At 35.9% G+C, this 24,032-nt stretch overlaps 2 protein-coding genes across 4 annotated transcripts in view; one reads left to right on the top strand and one right to left on the bottom strand.

The window, feature by feature from the left end:
* The window catches only part of LOC121326732 (guanine nucleotide-binding protein subunit beta-4), a 34,882-nt gene extending 21,473 nt beyond the window's left edge, over nucleotides 1-13,409 (bottom strand). Inside the window, exon 1 of one of the 2 annotated variants that reach the window (XM_041270165.1) lies at nucleotides 13,290-13,409. The gene's annotated coding sequence lies outside the window, so the exon portion shown is untranslated. The remainder of the gene's footprint in view (nucleotides 1-13,289) is intronic. The other variant, XM_041270164.1, reaches the window with a different exon arrangement.
* A 1,251-nt stretch (nucleotides 13,410-14,660) lies between these two features.
* On the top strand, nucleotides 14,661-24,020 carry LOC121326858 (actin-like protein 6A). Of its 2 annotated transcripts, none has more exons than XM_041270440.1 (14): nucleotides 14,661-14,859; nucleotides 15,953-16,029; nucleotides 16,254-16,428; nucleotides 17,587-17,687; nucleotides 18,058-18,155; nucleotides 19,685-19,779; nucleotides 20,345-20,451; nucleotides 21,353-21,442; nucleotides 21,563-21,624; nucleotides 21,955-22,069; nucleotides 22,160-22,240; nucleotides 22,565-22,660; nucleotides 22,854-22,940; nucleotides 23,153-24,020. In XM_041270440.1, the coding sequence occupies exons 1-14, from the start codon at nucleotides 14,835-14,837 to the stop codon at nucleotides 23,231-23,233; spliced, it is 1,290 nt and encodes a 429-aa protein (XP_041126374.1). In that variant the 5' UTR covers nucleotides 14,661-14,834; the 3' UTR covers nucleotides 23,234-24,020. The 2 variants fall into 2 exon arrangements, with proteins under 2 accessions (XP_041126374.1, XP_041126373.1); XM_041270439.1 differs by having other exon boundaries at nucleotides 20,345-20,466.
* Nucleotides 24,021-24,032: the final 12 nt, after the last annotated feature.

The following is a 24,032-nucleotide window of genomic DNA, read 5'->3' as shown; positions in this document are numbered from 1 at the left end:
AGCTTAATAGCTAATTATTTTAGAACCAATTTATTCTTCAGATTGCATTGAAACATGAATAATGTGGAGTTGGCTGCAGTGAACCTGTTACTATAGCTACTTTAAGAAATCCACAAATTACAGTTCAATTGTAAAATGAGTAAACTACAGTAGATCACTGATAGACATCATGGAGATTTTATATACAGCAAATTCTCATTGATGCTGAAATGGGAAACATAGAAATGGTTTGTATATCTTACTGTTCGGAGACTTCTACTTGCACCACAGTACTATTTAAATATACACTTGGTCTACATTGAAACATATAACGTGTTTCACTTCTCATTGTGGTGGTAAACGTAAATAAATAAATAAATAATATAAAATAAACCCTTTCAAAAGTGTGCATAAGAACCTCTTACAAAACTGAGTTTAAAAGGAGATTTGTTCTTTCATGTGTGTGTCTTGGCTGCTAATAATTTGCACCATAGGGAGAGAGACGTCAGCGCAGTGTATCCTAATGTGACACACAGAACTAACCCCCCTGAAGGCTGCAGCTGTTGACAGGAAAAGAGGTATCATCAATTAACACAACGCTCTCCATTCAGCCCCCCGCTTCCCCTTGGGTGAATTATGAGTTAAAAATAATCTGCAGCCACCTGAACACCAGCAGCCACCATGATCCACGTTCTAAACTGTGGACTATAACATATATCATAAAAGCCCCTTTATGAGTTTGTCCTTTGGAACGTGCAGTGTTCCTAAGGCGTCACCTCTCAAGGTCTAATGATACATTGTGATAATGCTTTATAAAGAACAGCCTGTGTGGTAGTAGATGCAATTGTGTTTAAGAATAAAATAAGTACTTATACAGTCTTAGAGACTCAACTTAACACTAAAGTATAATTTCCTAGTGTCTCTATATTAATTATTTCATCAGAATCCAGACCTTACCTGGGTAGTCTACACTGCCCTAAAGATATAGGAAACTGTTAGGCTCTACTGTTGTATTTCAGTCAAATAGAAGTGCTTCAGCAACTACTTGCAGCTACTTGCAATTTAGCTTGTAAAGCTGTGATAGCTAAATAAATAAATAAATAAAAACCCAACAACTTCTATTTTTAACATGTATCTACAGGTATAAGGTGGTATTCTCCTTAAATACTGGAAAGTATTATTATTTAGCAGATGCCTTTATCCAAGGCAACTTACAGAGACTAAGGTGTGTGAATTATGCATCAGCTGCAGAGTCACTTACAACAACATCTCACCAGAAAGAGAGAGCACAAGGAGGTTAAGTGACTTGCTCAGGGTCACACAGTGAGTCAGTGGCTGAGCCAGGAGTTGAACCAGAAACCTTGAGATTACACCGCTGTTTCATTAACCACTGGACCAAACAAGCCTTTTTCTCACTTAATACAGCTCCAGGAGACTTGGCATTTTTATTGGACCCCATTCACAAAACTAAGAGCCGCTTTAAGGAATGTTTTGTTATGGGAATCCCATTTTGATTAATTAAATCAAGTTTGCAGTTTATTAAAACAACTACAAGTTTGAAAGACTATATTTCTTACTTTTCAAAGCACTAATTAATTGCAAAGAATGCAAAAACCCTTAGAGGCTACTGTAGTGATATACTGTTCAAATAATTCAGCTGGTTTCATAGACCCTGGTTAGCCTTAATGCATTCCACCCTTTTTAATATTTTATATATGGGCAATGTCTTTTTTCTTTTTGGTTTAAATTATTATTTTGTCTTTATTGAGTTCCAATTGAATTTGTGTTTTAGAACATAATCATCTTTTGGACAAATCAGTCAACCATACATGGTACTGCACAAAAAATGTGCCCATTATTTTCACAGTACAGAAATTACAGATGAGTGGATAAAAGGAAGAGCCACTTGTTTATTTTATTTTATTTTATTTTATTGATTTTTTTATTTTTTGCATATAACTTAGTAAAATGAAAGAAATGTCAATATTATATATATATATATATATATATATATATATATATATATATATATATATATATATATATCCATTTGTTCAATTGATGATGTTTTGTTTTTTGGGTATACAACTACTAGGAGATCCTTTAAATTAAAGTTCCAAACAATGTTGACAGTATTGCGGTAAATGCAATTACCGTTGAAAATGCAAGGAAATAGATTAAGTAAGTATTCCTAAACAGGGCTTCACTGTTAGTAACTCTTGAATTGTTAATGTCGCCAATGAAAGTGAACAGCAGGAAAGACTTCCCCTCATCTCTGTTAGAGATATAATCAATGGATTACAGATGAAAGTGCCAGAAGCCGCAAACCCTTTTCTATAAGGGAGGGGGGCAATTTAATTCAACCTTTCCAGATGGTGTTTTTGGGCTGTCTATTGGAAGTGATATACAAGTGGTAGCGACCCCATCCCATTTGACAGTGGATGCCTCCAGTGTCCTGCACAATGATGCAGATTTATTTTTAATGACATTGGGGTGGTTCTCATATTTTCATCCACGTGGAGATTGCCACCAGGGCCATAACACCTCCCCACCACCTGTTTTGTATGCCCCAACTTTTATACTTTGAATGAAGTCTCATCCATAACTAAACAATACTCAATAGTGGGGAATTTAGAAATACTAATAAAAGAAACTCAATGACAAATTCAATGACAAATGTGTCGACAATAAGTCTTTCTCAATGTCTTCAGTGTTGAAATGGGTTTTTGTTCACATTTTTATATCCCTGTGGTTTACACCCCCAAATGTGTGAAATTAGAATGAACCCTCTATCAACCTGCTGAAAAAACGTTTAATGAACTGCAGGCTGCAGAATGTCACAGAGCTGCAGAGTCTGAAACAAAACTAATTTTAACTTTGAAGACGTTGGGAAGTACTTATTGTTGTTGCATCTTGCTAATTTTCTTTTAATATTTCTAAATTAAAAAGGGTGTGTTCAGGGCATAAGAATTCTAAGACACTGTTCCTTTGCTCTAGAAGCATGTATTACACAATGGATATTGTTAGATCCTTCCGTATTCATTTTAAATGCATTATTTTAAGCTTTTGGAGTTCTTATAGCTTCTCAAAAGATGACAAGGGGATGTATATCTATTTCCTACAGTTGCTACCAAAGGAATTCTTCTTGTAGTGCTGCGGTTCTACTCACTACTCCCTAACACACAGAGGAACCCTGCAGGCTCAGTTTAACAGTATCATTCTTAAAATGGACTTGATAGAAAAAATGAATGAACTCAATCTAGTCATCCAAATTTAGAAACATCCTGGATTAGGCGGGAACTGAAACAAACAGTGACGTACACGACAAAAACAAAAAATGAAATTGTATATAAAGAGAGACAGAGATCATTTCAAAGTGCTAGACAGATCAGCCCGCAGAGCACTAAACAATTTGCTAAAAGCACTGGAGAATGGGAAGGTTTTAAAAATAAAAAAAGAGTTGAAGAAAACCTAATAGCTCTGCTTAGGGAGTTCCACAAAGATACACAATGACCAATGGAACAAGCTTCCAGACTAATGCATCTATCTGCACGGCTAGGGCTATATCAGATAGGGTTCAACAATTTAGAAGTGTAGTTGGGTCTCAAATTCCAGTGCGTCAGATGAACTTCATGCAGATACAGCTTAATTTGATTGATTGGCATAGTTACCACAGAGCTACACCATTTTAAAGGTTTTAGTCGTTTAGAGGGATGTCCTGTGTAAGAGAGATAGAATTGCACCTCAGGCACTTTTTTAGGCACTCGGCATTTGAAGACCTCTAAACATTTTAATGTACAGTATGCATGAGTAATTTAGGCCTAATTTCCAAATGCATTACCTCCTTGAACACTTGCTACCAATCAGTGAACACCAGGTCTAAAATAAAACATTATATATATATATATATATATATATATATATATATATATATATATATATATATATATATATATATATATATAGTTCATTGCACGCACGTACAACGTAAAAATTGTCATCATATTGTCCTTTCCTTCAAAGTTGACCCCTTCTAGAAATTGTCAGAGCTCATTTAGAAATGTCAAGAAGTGTTGCCAGCCTATAACAGTGTACATTTTATGTTCTAAGACCCATTCCCCAAATAGCTTATTTTTAAATTTTCCAATCTTCTTGATTCATTTTGTTTCCAAACATATCTCTCTCCGCTCTCTCCATTTAATTTCCTACTACAGTTGCCTGGCGTCCCCACAATCTTCTCCAGAGCTGTTCAATTTTAAATGAGCTCTGCTTGTTAATAGGTTAAACGAGAAAGCAGTTTCATATATTAATTGCATCATATGACTTTTGGCTTTAAAACACCTTTCCCATCCATAGTGGTTACATTTTTAAGTATTTCTATTAGTTCAAAAGCAACACAAATCACATTGTTTTACCTGTTGGTTCTGTTTTTATATCAGTTGAGGCCTACCATAATGATTGACTGTCGTGGAGTGGCATTGTAGAGATTATAAACAAAATGGTTGCCCTGGCGTTCAAATAACATGGTATTAAATAAATGAATGAATGCATTTATTTTATGTAGGAAGAACCTGACTGTGGCCTTAAAACTTCAATAATGACCTCTCGTTGAAAAGCTTGTCAAGAATCTAGTTTATTTTTACTATTTCTACATATCTTACAATTGTGCTATAGTTATGGATTATAAATTGTGGCTGTGTGTCCAAGTAATGTTCGCACAATAGCTATGAACCTAAGCTTACTTTAAATTTAGGCATAGTAAAGGTAGTCTGACATTTGGCTTAAGCTTAAAACAGGTTAAAGTGCTTGGTTACTTTGTAATTCTTTATAGGTCTTGCTTCACCCCCCCCCCCACCCCCCTCCTTTTTTATTATTTCTGGACCAGACTGGTGATTTTACAGTATGTCACTTTCACTCACCATCATAGAATTGCTTAAATCGGTTTATTCCCTTGACATACCACCCGACGTGTCCCACTTCTTAGATAAGAGATGCATTTTCTATCATTAGCGATGCGGTTCATGGGCGGCCCCTGCAGTGACTCTCTGGAGTAATCCACAAGGCTATATCGGGAATCCTCTTTAAACCAGTCACATGATGAAAAAACAAAGCCTCTTCCTAAAAGCCCAGTGATGTCAATCCGAGAATGTACGAAGCATTCATGCTACATTACTGGAGAGCTACATATATTAGACTCATATTTTCACTGTCTGGTTTAGTAAAAAGGGCAGCAGACAGTTTCCAACCCCGTGGCGAGGAGACGTTATGTCTTTTGATATTTTAAGACAAACCAATTGTCTAATTTGCGTTCTCTGCATCATCAGTTGAAATCAAAAGAATTACAGAAGCCAGAAGACCATGAGACCTTAAAGAACAACGTGGTGCAGGTCTGGAAGATAAGTTATCTTAAATGGTGTTAACTTTTAATATCCTTTTCTTTTAAATCATGATATCCTGGTGACTGAAATCAGAAGTTAAAAGCACCCCTGTGCCTTGTATAAAACTGGCAAAGATCTCAAACTTGTCTTCTCTCTAAATACAGTTGGCACACCAGAGTGTAACCATTAACCTGTCCCCTGCAACATTCTGCCCCTAGTGGATATAATAAATACTACAGTTTATTCTTTGCGTTTTTTCTTACTGTTACTGATGTAAACAACAAGGAGAGTATTTCGATAACTCAGATATTTCATATCTGTACCAATTGCTCTTCTAATAACAGTTTCTGTTATTTGTTGCTGACTCTTTTTCACAGCACTAAAAGTGCCCGTTGCTTAGTCTCTCTACTTAAATATTACTTTTTCTCAGAATTGTTTGGTGCTCCAGTGGTTAAAGAAAGGGATCTGTTACCAAAAGGTTCCCGGTTGTAATCCCGGTTTAGCCACTGATTCACTGTGTGTGACCCGGAGCAAGTCACCTAACCTCTTGTGCGCTGCTCTTCGGATGAGAAGTAAAACCAAGGTCCTATTGTATGTGATTCTGCAGCAGCAGTTGTGATGCACAGTTCACCGCCAAGTCTCTGTAAGTCGCTTTCGAAAAAAATAGTCTGCTAAATGACTAATTATTAATTAATTAATAATAATTTGAGAGACAAATATCTCTATATTGCCAATTCAACAGCAATGCCCTGCAAGACTTCAGGCAAACAAACCAACCATGTTTATAAGAAAAGGTTGGGAGTTTTACAGAAGTGTTCTTAGCCGTCTTACACCAGCTGATCTATGTACATTTGCACCTTGTGAATCAACGACAGCTTGTACCCTGGCGAAGACGTCACAAATCTCCTTGGGACTGATGCAGATTTCATGACTTGAGCTAGCCAGTGATGATGCTGTTTGGATAAAGTACTACAAAGAAATGAAAATCTTCAGATCTCCCTGCCCAGTGATATGAAATGCCTGCCGATATGAAATGTCTGAAATATCTACACACAATCAGTTGTATCTTGTAAAGATTTAAACATTGAAGTGGCTTCAAGCTATGTGGCAGCTGAACCCAGAAACTGGGTTACAATACAATTATATTTCTGATGCATCAAATAGGAAACATGCTGCATAACCTGGAAGAAATGCTGTATACAAGTAGAAGCTTTGTATTACTAACTGCAACCCAAGGCTAAAAATATGGATTCCTGGCTGCACAGATGGGACTAATAAAAGCGGGTGGAATTTGACCTGTTACCCTACCCTTATTCCTTATAGTGGGACAGGACCAAAAAAAACCCACAAAAAGAAACCGCAATTGTTTTTTTTATTGCCTTCCTAATGGTAACATTGCATTCCCTGAAGAAGGAAGCCAGGCTTTTTAAAGGCTGGGAGGATGTCTTATCTAAAAATACTTTTCTTTGTCCATGGCACATAGCCAGTGGCAGACACAGACCTAAAACACTTAGAAATGTTTTTTTTTTGTTTTCAAGCAATATACTGCTAATCATTCCAGAGTTCCCTCTGGGAAACCTAATAAAAACATCAAAGTGATTACTGCTCAAAATAATTGCACGCTACCTTACAAAAATTCCTGTTCTTTATCTTGAAGAAACAAAGGCTCTATCAATGTCCACCGCAGGTGTCTGCAAGGATAACATGGGCCTGAAAAGAAATACTGAAAACTATTTTGATTCAAATAATAAGTCAAAACTTTGTCTGTGGGATTCGTGAATTTTAAATAATTGTTTTTCAATGGACTTAAAGATGCAGCACTGGCTATATGAATATTTTATGGGTATTTAGCCATTTAGCTGATGCTGAGACAGCCAGAGATTCAAGTCACAGGACCATGCTTGTTTCTTAAAGCTACGTGTAATGGTTATTTTTAGTCATTAACTCCATCATATCTAATTCAAAACAATTCATTTGGGATTCAGGAACATGGGATTTTGGGATTCAAAACATGCACAATGCAAAATCAAAAAACATGTTCCAAAAATGTGTTAACAGCATCTTTTAATTAAAGTTTTTTTTTTTTAATTAAATTAGTATGAGAACTTTTTACTCTGTCCCTCATAATATTATACATTGTATATTTTGTGGTTGTGTGTGATGTTTCAAGGTGTATCGAGAGAAACCTGATGCAATTGGAAATGAGAATATTATGAGTTGTCCAATTGATTATCAGAATATGTAGTACCTAGTTTAAGGAAAATACATAATATACACATAAACTGGACTGTAATGCTGAATTACACTAAAACTGAATTACTAATTACAAATGCAGTGCCTACTGCTTAATAAATATCTTGGTATCCCTGAATAGATAATTGTCAACTGTTCAAATATATTCAAATTATTTTAACGAGCAAGCCTTTTCTAAGAGCAGTGGTACTTTCAACATGTTATCTGTGCAGTGCTACCATAAATGTTATGCCATTACAGTGATAACAGTTACCAGTGTGCACATTTCTCTGGGAGAATGACACACTCTTTCTACATTGGTAGAAAATGGATAACATTTAGGCTATAACTGCGCTTGTGGGACATCTCTCTTAATTAAATCATGTGACAGTTTTTGAAGGAGTTTAAATTCTCCACCACTAGTACCACAAAAAAATGGAATATTTGTGATATTTTTGGAAGGTCTGGGGTACAGTACTAGCATTCATTACTGACATTTTTACTGATTGAAGCCAGCATTAACGCTACAGTCCAGCCTGTATCATCAGGAATTCTAGATCTAGGTGCTAATCATACAAGGGAAAAAACAACACGTCCTCCTCCCGACCATCATCTCAGCTCTTGAAGTTTTTATTTTATTAAAAGCAGGTGTAAATGATCAAGGAGCCATTCCTGCAATCTTTGCATCCTGTCAGCTTGTGTCGTTTACAGTCATGTAAGCACTAAAATGATTTGCTGCCTATTATATGCATCTTCAGCCCAGGTAGTCAAGAAAGATTTTTAAGGAAGAAAGATTTTGTGTGACATTAACCATCACCCAATGCCACTTTAACTCTGAAATTATTATTATTTTTTTTTTTTAAACTCACAATCCACTTGCGTCTCAGAAACGGAGCCCAGGGTGTCTTCCTGTTCAATTATTAATACTCTGGGCAGGGTAACACAGCCTCAGCATATAGAAACTGGAAATATAATTCCACTCCTCATGCACTCTGTTTTGTTTTGTGGCTTTATGAAATATGCTTGAGAAATCACATCCTTTTATTCTATTCTCTAATTGCCAAGCATTTGGAATAAGATGACAAGATGACTCCCAAAACTGACTTTTGTTATACAGTGCTTCAGGCATAAAAAAAGAGAAATAAAATCAGCACTCTGGGAAAAAATAGAACATCAATAGCTTGATTTCTAAAAAAAGATGCAGCTGATGCTAAAAATAGCTTTGCAGCTTAGAGCAGGTACCCTTCCTGCATTTCAATTGCCTTCTTTTTGCTCCCTTGCAGATAACCTCTTGTACCCATGCTGCTAAACTCGCTTTGAGAGCGCAAAAGCATATTTTCCAGGGCCGAAATTACCACTCATTAAAAAGAGACCAAATGTAAGAATAAAGAAGAAAGTCAGCTGCATCCACAGTGATTTTGTGTATCGTTTCCTCACAAAAAAACGAGAATCCTTTGTTGACAGGCACTGCTCTCAAAACACATTTTAAGTCCCTTCTATCTTTAAAATGATTAGTTTAACCCCACATTGTATGTTGTGAAACCGAAAGCGATCAAATAACAAAAATTACAACTAAATAATTTATTCATTCAGTGGTCCAATAAATGTGATAAAAGCATAAGATGTACTGAAAAAGAATAATACACTACAGTGATAATAATAAAATATTTGAAGAACAACCTATTACAAACACATATAAATATATGTTCTTACACCATCTTTTGGATATATTAGCATGTTGGATACTAAGATGAAAATATATTGTACAATCTAGGTCTGCTGTTGCAGAAGATTGCTATATATTATTAGATTATATTTAACATCTGCTGTTGCCATTTTTAATTTTATGAATGTAGGAACTAATAGAATGTTAGTTTAACACATGGTTTTGAAACGAAAAAATGGTGCCATACAAATATTGTAAAATGCACAAGTCAATGAGTCAACAGTAGACAATGGCAAAGGGATAGCTTGTGTACACCAGTGTACTTGCCTTTTTCATTATATCTTTTAATATACTTGTTTTTAAATAACAATAATTAAACTATTACAATTGAAAACAAAGGAAAACAATGTAGGCCATAAAAAAAAAAATATTTCAAACTGCAGTGGAAAAAAAAATGCAACAATTTGTTGTATGCACACATAAGGACTATGGTAATCTGATTAAAAACTAATGAATTTTGTTAAATACATAAAAAGTCTAAAAAGGAAAAATCAGCGTTGTCTTATCCACCAGACATATCTCCAGGGGTGGTTGGCCGTTACCCGGGCAACCCTCGCAAATGGCAACTGACGTCAAGTAGGTAGGAAAAATACCACTGAGATCAGGAACTGCCATGCATAATGTATAATTCGAAAAAGCCTTACTTGAAGTGTGCTAATGTGACATAAAGTGCACGAGACTCTCTCTCTCTCTCTCTCTCTCTCTCTCTCTCTCTCTCTCTCTCTCTCTCTCTCTCTCTCTCTCTCTCTCTCTCATCTTGACAGAGATTAAGCTACAGTTCAAACAGGTTTATGTGGATAATATGTGAATTTCTTTTATGGTATGCAAGTCCTACACATGATGCACTTTGGGCTTCTATCCATGTATGTACTGTACAAGATCAATTAGGATTTTTTTTTTTTTAATACTGCACGTCATCTGTCAGAATTAATGTCAGAGAGTTTGACTATTGCATCATGTAACACAGGTACTGCAAATAGTTACAATGTAATATTTATTTAAAACTAAATCTGGAAACCATGATGTCATTGACACAGCTTGAAATTACTTTTCTGAGTCAATTCAAGGGCTGTTTTTTGTGCACAACCTATCATATAAGGCATTTCCCAGAAGCGTTGTGTTATTATAGCATAAAACGCCTATCGCTTTTAAGGGAAAGCACCTTACCTTCTAATAACTACATCAGCAAGACTGCAAAAATAAATTGGCAGCATTGAGTCCGTCGAATTTACAGTATGTTGTCTATCCTGCTTTATAGAATATATATGTGGAGAAATAATTTCAATACATAATCAGCTTCACTAGATTGGGCATTATAAAGAACTAATATCTGTCATATAACACATTGTAAAAGAGAATCTCTCCCCATATGAAAAAATGGTGCTATCCAAAATGGTATCCTATAATAGACATTATTACAGTATGTGTTGAAATAATATGCGTACTACAAGAAACTATAGGGTTTTGAGCTCTACTATAGTATTTTTTCTTATGGGTCACATCATTATAGACACATAACTGAGAACATGGAGTCTTTACAAGTAGTCCTGTTTAAAACAGCTGAAACCTATAGTAATAATCACAGCAAAAAATAAATACCAGACAAAAAGGTAATGGTATTGAAGATTATATTTATTCTTGTGTTTTGAAACTTCCCATCTTCTCTGACACATTTGTTCCTTCTTGTAATATCACAGTATACACTATACCTGTATATTTCAAATGGATAGATGGCTAGATTGCAGGGTTAAATGGATTCCATTAAAAAGTGAAGGCCAATTAAACGCATTCATTTCAGTGCACTTTCAAAAAGCCCCTTGTTCTCATACATGCGATCAGTTCTGTACTATTGCACATCTTTCAAATGTCTTTGTTCTTGATTCATGTATTATTCAAAGTGTCCACTTGTCTTAGCCCCATGCTACTGTTGGCTAATAAAAGCGACACTGTCACTGTGCAATCTTAATGAAATGTCATCATTTGGCAGCAAGTATCACAATAACAGCTGAAAAACCTAAAAAACAAACCTACCTACAAAGATACTTATTGTAGGGATATAATACCAGCATATACTATTTGGCAATACAATGGAAGATACAGGCGCAGAACTATTCGAGAATACAATGGTAAAAATAATGCATAGTGGTTGGCCACATCTGTAGCACATTGCCTGGTACTGTTATGATAGCATGCATTAGTTGTCTTTCCATTATGATACCACTGGCATAATATAAATGTAGCTGCTAATATTTACTTATAGTACAGAACTATTGCATTGCCATTATAATTCATACAGCAAAGGCCCACATGATTAAATAACTTGACCTAAAAGTTCAGTTTATATGGGAGCTAAAAAGGTTTGGACAACCAACATCAGTGTTTCACATTGCAAATCATCTTAAAAGCTACCTGATTTTGCATGATACTTTGTTTAAACAAACTGCTTATGTTTATAATTGACTGAGTTTCATATATAATATTGAACCCAGTTTTGACATTTATATAGTGACACAAATAAGTAATTAAATATAGCCAGGTGGTCTATCTGTGAGTGTGTGTGTTTTTAATATATCATTTACATAAAATTTCTTGTGCCGTAAATGTTCAATACAGCCTGCTTCACTAAAGCAATGTCTCTCAGATCTTCTTCAATCCTGGTGTTGCTCGTAGTCTGACCCAGATGATAACCTTATTGGCGCACTCTAGTAGAATATAAACCGAATTAAAAATGGAACACTACCATTGATGCATTTCAAATGCTGTTTTCATGTGCCAGTTGTCTGCCTTTTTTTACTCACTCAAAAGCTGCCAAAATATTTCTAGATTACCTGCTTGATAGCGGGGCCAGAGGTCAGAGCAATTTAAAGGCAGTGATTTATATCCATACCAGGTAGTTTTGTATTTGCTGTGGTCAAATATATTAAATACAACAATGCAGCTATAGATACAAACATTCTCAAAAATAACTTCTGATATTAAAAACATATATTTTCTGTATTTTTTTTTATCTCGATAGAGGACAACTCTGTTATTCCCCTTTGAATTTAAAGACTGAAGATCATTTACTATTAGCATTAGCTTTTTATTATATTTAAAAACCATTTACCCTTTTTTACTTTTGGTTCTGTGTATATATTGAATTATATGTAATGTTTCATACATATATCACACCCCCAAAGCCAGATGGACACAGTTATATGTATAGGGTGAAGCAGCAGTTTAGGGTGTGATATACTGTATATTGTATATGTTTGAAACATAAGTTAGACAATGAGAATGATTTATCTCATCAGATGCTACATGAAAATATTTGGGGGGAAAAATGCTGCAGTTCAAATTCCGTAATAACATTCTGGTTTAAATGAAATTAAATAAATACTTTTATACAACTAAAACAAAATGCATGCATTGTGGTAATTTAGAATACCCTTGAGCCAAAATCTTGCTTTTCATTGGTTTATGTGGTGCTCGTAAACACCAGCACATTTGACAGATCTGTTGTTATTCATTCCGTATAACAGTCTGTTGCAAAACAGTGGGGGAAATCATCACAAAACCTGATAGGCTTGATAAGCAAAGAATTACAATCATAAATCCTCAGTAACCGTCTCAAACACAACTGTACATGTACACTGCACAGCATACATGCAGCAAAATCTTCAGTTGTATCACTGGTTGTTGGATAGTGAACCCCAGTAACAAACTGCCTTATTGTCAAGCACTGCACCACACCTTACATCATGTCTAGCACAGTGGGGCTGAAAAGAACAGGGCTTGCACTGCCATGAATATACAGTACCACAATCTGAATCAGCTCTCCATGCAGAATGCTACATAAAACAGGGAACAATCACTTACACAATATTAGCCTGTGATGGTCCACATCAGGATGGTGTTTCAATATAAAAATACAAATGAACATGATACACAACCTGTGGTATACTGTGCAATATAATGCCAACATAAGAACATACCTACTTTTGTGATCTTGTATTCCAGAGTACAGAGGTGTTTTTCCGGTTAGTCTGTTAATTGATTTCAGCAGAGCTGTGCCTGGTTTCAGTTCTGCTTCAGTGTTCAGAGTGGGTGGGGATGATGCGAAGAGAGGCTGTAATAAACCAGCGGACAGCTGATCCACAGTGAGGCAGTAGAGGAGGAGGAGGGAGGGAATGAGGCCATGGCATTTCTTAAAGGAGCAGCACTTTAGCTAGTCCTTCAATACACATTGACTTATATTGTAATATTGTAGAGTTTTATATTACCACACATTGTTGGGGACATTTTGCAATATTTGTTGCGATCGCTGTGCATGCCCTGACATATTTTGTAATAACTTTGATGTATGACATAGCTCAGTTTTATTGATGTAAACAGAAGACGATCTAAAAGAATAGCTCTAACATGGACTTTTTTCTATGGCTGTTTTTATTGTATTTATTAAATAGTCACGGGTGGTGGTGAACCTGCAGGATCGATGTAGTGTAATATTATTAAAACAGGCCCCATTAAGAAACAGGGCCTTATTACAAATGTCTGCAAAAGCCTGTAATGAAGTAAGGTTTTGTAGTTATAAAACATTTCTAGTCTAATTCTATAGGGTTTGGAGTTTACTTTTTTGTTTCAAAACAGCTTCTAACAGTGAGTCTGTTAAAAAAAAAAAAAAATAAGCCATAACTGTGTGCCATCTGTTTTTCCATATGCATATCTGTTTATTTTGTATTTACTGTGGGCAAATTTCTTTATTTTATACATAACAATACAGATATAGATTTTCTTTTTTTTAAATACAAAAATGACATCTTATAGTTTTTGACAATTACAGGGAGTTGATAATAATATGTGGATAATATTGTTTTATATCACTAAGACTACATTAAATGTAAGCTCATAATTACACCAGCTGTAGAAATGTTTATGTTATTCCAAATGCTGTGCCATAATATGTGTTTGTGTGTGTGTGTGTGTGTGTGTGTGTGTGTGTTTAAAAAATTGTAGACAATTCTGACAGCAGAAATTCTATATTTGTTTATTATTATTATTATTATTATTATTATTATTATTATTATTATTATTATTATTATTATTATTATTATTGGTCTGATGACTTCTTTAAAAAATTGTACCGGATTAACATGGCCATAAACTTTTATTTAGATTGGGAGGACCAAACATTTAACCTTTTATTTATTGGTGAATCATTACAATTATTAAACAAGTAATTTTCTCTCGCTTTCCCTCAACCTACCTTGGCCGTGACGTACACAAAACCCACCTCCATAGAAGTAGCATTGGCTACAGGTCTAAGAGACGGCGTGGGGGCGGGAAGAGTGATAGTCTTGGCTTCTGATTAGCTCCGGTTGGTCATGGTGGTTCTTGGGTTAGGTTGCCTCCATTGAATTTTGTGAAGAGGGTTTATTTTCTTTTGTCGGAAAATAAAGAAAACTGCAGGGTTTGTGTTGTTTTATTGTCAGATTTATGTATAACATATACTAGTTTGCTGCCGACAACTATTGGACAAGATGAGCGGAGGAGTATATGGGGGAGGTGAGTATATTCAGGAACAAATGGATGGAATGGCGCCACATTGTTGTCGGTGATAAACTGAATCAGACTGGTGCAGCTGAATGGGCCTGGTTGCACGACCCTTACCCACAGTGCATTAAAAAAAAAATAATGCAAACAGTGTACGTTTTACAGCTCGGTTTAAATTAGGACCATTTGATCAACTTTAACAGTAATAATTGAACTTAATTTGTCATAGTTTTGTAAACAAAGTGCTTTTTTTTTTTTTTTTAAGCTGCACTTCTAGATTCAATTTTTCTACACAGCTGGCTGGTGTGACCTGTGAATCTGGTGCCTGGGTATTTGGAATTGAAACACGCTGTGTCTTTATTGTACTGCATTTTATTTGTAACACAATCAGAAATGCACGCTGATGGTGGTTTATCGTACTGTGTGCGTTAAAACATTTATTTAATGAAAATTTAAATGTCCACAGTATATGATCAACACTAATGTTTTTTTATTTATTTATTTTTTTTACTTGGCAGATGTATTAATAATAGTTAGCTGCTCTTTAGTTTATCTCCTGTACAAAGCTGCAGCCATGCTCACCGTACTACAATTTTGTTATTGTGGTGGGTGTGTAGAGTAGAGGTTTGATGACCAACAGTTAAAATACATGTACAATAGAGTGAGGGCCAGTAGTCGTTGTAAAATAAATACAAAAAAAGGCAATTTTTGAATAGTTTTTGCAGACCCCTTCTCAAAATGCTGAAATGAGTTACACAGATATTGTTACACAGACGCATTTCCTCAATCACAATTATGCTTTTGGTTGTGAGCTGTTTGCTGTCGTTCTTCACTGTTGTCATTAATTAGCCCCTGCTGGGAATGCATATGCAGTAATGTACATCAAGAAAACCGCTTAACACGGGTACACCGACTGTACAGCGGATGTAATGTTGTTATGGACACACATGATCTATGTTTAATTTCAAGCTTATGTAGAATCTTCAATCTCTGGCAATGGGTTCCATGCTTCCACCATTGTTCTGGTGCTGAATTAGTATGGAACCATCAGTACTGAAATTCTTGAGTCTTGATTCCAAAAGTAAACCAGATTGTTCTTTTTCAGATGAGGTTGGTGCTCTTGTCTTTGATATTGGGTCTTACACAGTAAGAGCTGGATATGCAGGCGAGGACTGCCCAAAGGTAAGAAGTTACTGACGCTGTTCCACTGCAGCCAGCTTTCCACTATGAGTTCTCATGCATTAATTAAAACATGGCCCGCAACCACCCAGCTGGTACGTTGCTGCCACTGGCAAGGTGTTTGCTTGATTGATGGGTGTTTAAATGATCTGTCTGTTCATCAGGTTTTTTATTTTAATACAGTGTTTTCTCATGAACCCCCTGTTCACAACCTGTCATGTTTTCAGGCAGATTTCCCAACACACATTGGGATGGTGCTGGACAGGGAAGATGGGAGCACGCCAATGGAGACAGATGGAGACAAAAGCAAACAAGGAGGCACCTCCTACTACATTGATACCAATGCACTGAGGGTAGCAAGAGAGAACATGGAGGTCATGTCGCCTTTGAAAAACGGCATGAGTAAGTTTGCATTTTAGCTAATCTCAAAACTAAAATATTTTTTGTTAGCCAGGCCAAGGCAAGTGTACTACATAGTACAGAATGACAATGACACTGCTGTTTTAGCTACGGCAGACTTTATTTATTTATTTATTTAAAATATGTTTTATTGCCCTTGGGCAATTTATAGTTATAATCAAGAGTGATCTGGTGCACTAGCGGTGCCATACTTGTACATAACTGTGCCAGGTTAAGGTTATGTTTACCTTTGCATGTGAAGCTATTGCAGTGGCTTCCATCTTTGGTGTCTGCAGTTGCAGCTGCATCTAGCTATCAGACAGATGAAACATGGCACGCTTTGTTTGCTGGCACAAATGTTTTTGGGTGTTCAATTTTTGTATAACAGGTATGAACTAAAATGTGTTTGTCTACAGCTGTGAATAGCATTCAAGGAAGGTTGCAACTGTTTGAAGGGTATTTAGATTTAGTCACTGAATAACTATCTGCTATTAATGTCTATCAATTATTAAACACAATTGTAAGTATAATATTCATAAGGACATTTGAACAGAGGTTTCAAGTATTTGGGGGCTGATGATGACATCAGCCATGCACAGTGGCATTATTTCTGTGTGCTAAATTTATCCATGGGTAAAATTAGATTTTGACATCAATTGCTGATATTTTTAGACAGTGAAGATAGTCAAGTTTGATATTTTAAGTGTTTTTTTTTTGTGTTTTTTTTTTTTTTGTTTAACTTTCAACAGCACTGCAATTTACGCAGTCATTTTTAAATTGTATATTTTGGGTTTCTGTTTGGCATTGTTGTTTATTCATATTCTGGTGTTTTAGTGTAGTGCTTTTAATTTATATCCTGTGTTTTATGTATTTATATCCTTAAATTCCGTTTACACAGAAAATAAAGGCATTATAAATAATACTGGTTCACATTATAAAATACTATTTATACTTATGAAATTGTGTTCTATAATGACGTCTATTCAGAATAATATTTGTCTGTGTATCCAGGTGCTGAGTGGATTGAAGCCCAAATAAATGGCATTATTTTTATTTGAACTGGGAATAAATACTCGCAGAGACTGAGCGAGTTCCTGGGCCAGAGGGAGCAAAATTTAAATTATCATAATTGTAGAATTTTACACCCTCTTGTCCTTCTAGTTGAAGACTGGGACAGTTTCCAAGCCATTTTAGATCACACATACAAGATGCATATTAAATCGGAAGCAAGTATGCACCCTGTACTGATGTCAGAAGCCCCGGTAAGTTTTATGCAGTTCATCTTTTGATTTTACAAAACATGCTAGTTCATTTTGCACCTGTTACATCAAAATACACTTGTTATGTATATTTTTTAAATAACCATTTTAAAAGATTGGAATGGTGTGTCATGTTGCTGGTGTTCTAAGTAACTCCAAAGTGTGTACAAAACACACACTGCACTGCTGTATTACTATGCTTAGAACATTGTAGGGCTTCCCATTAATTAAATTTAAAAAAAAGACGTTGCACTAAAAATTTAAATTGTGATTATCACAAAAAGATATTCCTCGGATTGTGGATTTAATTTTCCATTTTAAATGCTGTACAGAGTGCTTTTGTTTACTCTTGTGCTTGCTTGTTTTGACACAGTGGAATACGCGAGCTAAGAGGGAGAAGCTGACCGAGCTGATGTTTGAACATTACAACATCCCTGCATTCTTCCTGTGTAAAACAGCAGTCCTCTCATCGTATCCTTTGTGTGATGTCATGAAAGTTCGCAATCAAGGAACAATTGTGTGTGCCTAATTGTTTACAGAGGTTATGAAATGGCACATTGTAGTTCAAATAAGGGACATTTTCACTGTTGCACAGAAGACTTTTTATCCATTGTGGCTTATCGGTATACAGTAACACACCATTTGCGGAAAAAGAGATGAATTCTCTTTCAATTTCTGTTTTGCTACTTGAGCTATAATAGAGCTTGAAGGAGTCATTTCTATCGTTTTGGCTGCATGTACTCTGCACAGAATGCACTAAACAGTTACCACATCAATTTATGTATTTTGTTTAAAATGTAACATGATTATGGGACACTGCTGCTTTAAGCACTTAATAGTCACATCATCATCATCATCAGTTACGTTGTCACCGATGTGAAGCCACAGCAATAAAGTGGTAGAATGATTAGGGCTCCCGAGTGGCGCATCCAGTAAAAGCACTCCCATGCACTCACGTCGCCGGTTCGAGTCCAGGCTGTTCCTTTGCCAACCGAGGACGGGCGCTCCCAGGGGTGGCGCACAATTGGCCGAGTGCCGCCTGGGGGGAGGAAGGGTTAGGTCGGCCAGGGTTTCCTCGGCTCACCATGCATCAGCAACCCCTGTGGTCTGACCCGGGCGCCTGCGGGCTTGCCTGTAAGCTACTCAGGGCTGCGTTGTCCTCCGACACTGTAGCTCTGAGGTGGATGCATGGTGAGTCTGCAGTGTGTGAAAAAGTGTGTGCCATTAGCCGCCCGCTTTGGAGGACAGCGTGTGTTCATCTTTGCCCCTACCGAGTCAGCGCAGGGGTGGTAGTGGTGAGCTGAGCTAAAAATAAATAAATAAATACATTTTAAAAATAATTGGACGCTAATAAGTTGGGGAGAAAATTAAAAAAAAATAAAAAAAAATTGTCGACTACTAAATAAAATTTAAAGAAATTAAAAGAATGGTAGTTCAGTTAGAAAGTCCCTGTCTGGGAGTTACTGAAGACTGCGATATGATATGCTTCTAAATAAAGCAGATGCTGTACGTTCATATTATTGGAAGACTGGTGTAATGCGCTCATCATTGATAATGACCCTTAACAGAAGTCAACTATCTGATAGTGTAAATCAGTGGCGCACAACTCAGACCATAGAGGGATGGAGTCCCTCCTGGTTTTTGTTCTAACCATACCCTAAATTGGTTAATTGAACCAATTAAGCTTGTAATAAGGTTCAATAAAGTACTTTAGAGTGCAGCTGGAATAAAAACCTGCAGGGACACTGACCCTCCAGGACAGAGTTATGCACCACTGGTGTAAATCAAGCAAAAGTAACGCTTCATTTCCGTATTAGCACAGACATTGATACTTGTTTGCTTTTTTTTGTGACACTGAAGGGAATGTAATGAATGTTCAGATATTTTGTATCGGTTATTTAGTTATGTCTAAACTGGTAACCATTATCACATTTGGATCATATCTGGCTCCTGCAAGTCCTCACCCAAATGTTTTTTTGCCTTAACTGTATCTTAATCAGATTTGCCAATGGGCGATCAACAGGGTTAGTGTTAGATAGTGGAGCCACACACACCACAGCAATTCCTGTTCACGATGGATACGTGCTGCAACAAGGTAAACTGTTTGCCTAAAGTTGACGCCATCATCTCAAGTTACCAAAGTCACGTAAGGGGCTTAAACACTGGTTGTAGAACTAAAGTTTTCTGTTATGTCAAAGTGTCACCCTATCAGTCACAGTCTGTCAAATCGTGATTTTTATTTAAAGTACTGACTGTTTCCATTGCTAATGGTTATTTTAAATGGTATATTTAGAATAAATACATACATGAAATAAAAACTCATAAGAACACGAGTTGCAGCAAGGAAGTGGGTGATTATAATTTGTACATGACTATTTAAACTTCATATACTCGACACATTTTTATGTATTGAGCTCCTGAGTTATACTAATTATTGATGTGTAAATATGGTATACCTAATTTCATTCTTAAAATAACTTTAAACATAGTTTCAAAAATACACATTCAACATTTTTCAGGTAGGAAGGCACATGCTGAAATATTTGTTTTAAGTTTTTTAGGTTAAATATGAATACTTTGAACATAAACCACAGTCAAAAATAGCAGATCTGTGTTGAATATGTGTAAGCTCTCAAGACTGAACTGTGCTGTTCTTTCAGGTATTGTAAAGTCGCCTCTAGCTGGAGATTTCATCAGCATGCAATGTAGAGAGCTATTTCAAGAATTAGGTGTTGAAATAGTTCCTCCTTACATGATTGCCTCAAAGGTGAGACCTGCTAAAGTAAGTTCAGTCCATTATTACAGAGATGGTTCATCTCATTTCACTTTTGGGTGTTTTATTTTTTTTATATGATAATGGTGGTGGGTATGTATTCATTGTTCCAGAGCATATGGTTTAGAACAAATCTCTGCAGATGAAGTGTAATAAACAGGCATTTACCATTTAAATACATTGCAGTCCAATTCATTGAGTACAAATATATATTTGGAATAAAATGAAAAAAAGTCTGAAGTTAATACTGTAGAGCTGTTTTTGAATGATCTCGCTCACTCTAGTTATGTGATTTGTGTATGATGTGCTTCTCCAGATAAATACTGTACTGAACAGGGCCACCTATAGCAGGAAAAGTGATATTACAGGGACAGGCCTATATAAAGGGTGGTGGACGATAATGAGCTAAATCAAATCTGAGAATAAATTAGTTGCCAGTGGTCATTAATTTATAACAGTCTTCCTAGTGCATCACATAGTCTTATGGAAACAGCTTCCAGCAATACATACAAAAATGACCGAATGCTTAGAGTTGGTTGGATGACTTAAATTATCCCAATTTGCAGGGGCAGTGAAACCTTTAAATAAGGCTACTGTAATCTATAAAGTAAATGTTACTGCACGTTCACCATTTAGGCTATCATATACATTGTGTGTTCAATAAAATGACACTTGTTTTACATTTTGTTCATTTCAGATTTATCAGATTTTTCAGATTTTAGTGCTGTATATGATGGCACTTAAATAGGATATTCTTTTTTTCCATCACATTTAAGGTTTATGTGAAACGTAATTCACTGTGCATAAGTCATATCTAACTACTGCTGCATGACCTGTTTAAAAAGACTTGCATGAATGGACAACAAACTGCCAACTGCAGTGTTTTCTTTTTTAGGAACCTGTGCGAGAAGGAGCCACTGCTAACTGGAAGAAGAAAGAAAAACTACCTCAAGTGACAAGGTCTTGGCATAACTACATGTGTAACGTAAGTACGGATCCATTGGAACGTCCTTAAGTTAAGATTAAAAAAATCTACTTCCGTACACTAAAAGCCCAAGCTAGTCGGATGTTACGTTTTCCAAATCGTGATTGCTTTCCTCTTTAGACTGTGATCCAGGATTTCCAAGCCTCAGCCTTACAAGTCTCGGATTCTCCGTATGACGAGCAGTAAGAGCACATTTATCCTTGTTATTTTAAGAGCTGTAGACAAGTGCAGTCCATGTAGCAATACAGCATGTCATGTTGCATTTATTCTCCACATTGCTGACCTGTAAGGACCATCCGTCGCTAACACTACACGTTAACTTCTTTTTCAAGAGTGTATACCCATTAAGTTCACTGTCCAACATAAGTATCTTTTTAATGTTTTATTATTTCTTTTTCCCCCCAGAACTTTATTGAAAATAATACCTTTTTTGAGTTGTTATTAATATTTAAAAAAAAAAAAACAGTGAAAAGTAGAATGTACACATTCTGAATGCTTTGTTTTCTCGCTAGAGTGGCTGCACAGATGCCTACAGTTCATTATGAATTGCCCAATGGCTATAACTGCGACTTCGGAGCCGAGCGATTGAAAATTCCAGAAGGCTTGTTCGATCCCTCAAATGTGAAGGTAAATCCTGCTTAACCCACGATTGCTACGCTGATTTGTTTATATTTTAATGCTAGCAGCAGTTCAATTCCTTATCTTTTTATGTTTCAGGGTCTGTCTGGAAACACCATGCTGGGTGTCGGCCATGTGGTGACAACCAGCGTTGGAATGTGTGATATTGATATCAGACCAGTAAGTACAAAACTAAGGCAGCGCTGCATTTTGGTGGTTTCTTGAGATAGATAACATTTGTTACTAAAATCAAATTCTTAATTAAAAACAGCTTGCTGGAAGCTTGCAAAATTCCCTGTCTGTATAAAAGTGTCAACCAGTAAGTTCTATTTTCATTTGTGTTTTTAGGACCTGGAGCAGTAGTTTTAAGCATAAACAAAAGCAAGGGTCCAAGAAGTTTAGAAGTGTTTGGATTGATAAATTTTGTTATCTGTGAGATAGAGAACTATTGTACAAGTAATGTTTGTTTTTGGTTTTGTAAATTGTTATTTATGTTTACTCAAGGGTCTGTATGGCAGCGTGACAGTAGCTGGTGGAAACACACTCATACAGGGCTTCACAGATCGGCTAAACAGAGAGCTATCCCAGAAAACTCCTCCTGTAAGTACAGACACTTGGAACATTAACAGAAAGGAAGGACCAGACATCTGTTCTCCAAGCCGAAACTTGTCAGATGGACATGATAGAAAATATAAAATTGTTTTTTTTTTAAGAAGCTGGTATTTTTAATTAACTGCTTTTCAATAGAGGTAACTAAGATTAAGGCATTTTAACATTTTGTGTTTAAATGCAGAGCATGCGTCTGAAACTAATAGCAAACAACACCACAGTGGAACGCAGGTTCAGTTCTTGGATTGGAGGCTCCATACTGGCTTCCCTGGTAAGTTTGATGATAACAACTGAAGCTGTTCTGGGCAGATCTGATCAAAATAAGCTCAGACACGCATGCTGATGTAAAACCAAGACAACTCAAATGCGAATTGTGGTCAATGGTTTTTTTGTTTTATTTTTATATAATTGTTCCAGCAATTTAGGGTTTATTTATGTACATGTATTTATTATAGATAATTATTATTTATTTTTTTTTTTTAGGGTACTTTTCAACAGATGTGGATCTCCAAGCAGGAATATGAAGAAGGAGGAAAGCAGTGTGTTGACAGAAAATGCCCGTAAACACAGACCTAACACACTATTGCCTTTAGCGGTCAAAACAACACAGATTTAGTCGATAGCCTTCTACAGTGTACTCAGGAACACCAAGGACATTTTCCCACATTTTTGTAGATTTTTTTTTTTTTTTTAAATTTTATTATTGCAGCGGCTTCTTTTGTACTTTTATGTAGAAAATGCTTTGTGGTTAAATAAGTAATTTGTACTGTCACAGTACACTGGTGATTCTTTGCAATTTTCTTACTTCAAGGCCAAATGTTTTGTTGAAAGTTCTGTTGAATCTTCCACTTTTAACTTTTTATTTCTAAATAGAACTTTTTTTTAAAAACCTCTATTTTGATATCAAACAGTAATGCATTGACAGAACTCAAATATTTACAACTAGCTTGGTAATTTAAACAACATAAACATTTTTTTAAAAAGTAACTAGAGGGCACATTTGGGGTTATCCTTCGGTAAGAATGCTGTCTCTTCTCAGGACACTCGGGTTCAAAGTCTACCGATAACAGCATTGTTGCTGAACATGTAGTTTCTTTTTTCATTAAGCATTTCCACTATCGGCACTTACTGGCTTGGAGCGTAAAGCGATATTCCTTTATGTGGCTGGTTAGTGGATAGATTACATTTTCCTTGCAATGCTTCTATTAAGATGAGATAGTGTGAGTACAAAGCAAATTGGCCACCACAAATATTTGACTCCTGTCTGCAATGTTATTGTTAGTTTTAATAATGTTGAGGTTGCACAGCCAATTTGCTGCCACTGGAAATAAAGTGATGCTTTTTTTTATTACCTTTTTTACTG

Source organism: Polyodon spathula, chromosome 14 (genome assembly GCF_017654505.1).
Source record: "Polyodon spathula isolate WHYD16114869_AA chromosome 14, ASM1765450v1, whole genome shotgun sequence".
NCBI classification, from domain to species: domain Eukaryota; kingdom Metazoa; phylum Chordata; class Actinopteri; order Acipenseriformes; family Polyodontidae; genus Polyodon; species Polyodon spathula.
This window is presented reverse-complemented; position numbering and strand designations above follow the sequence as displayed.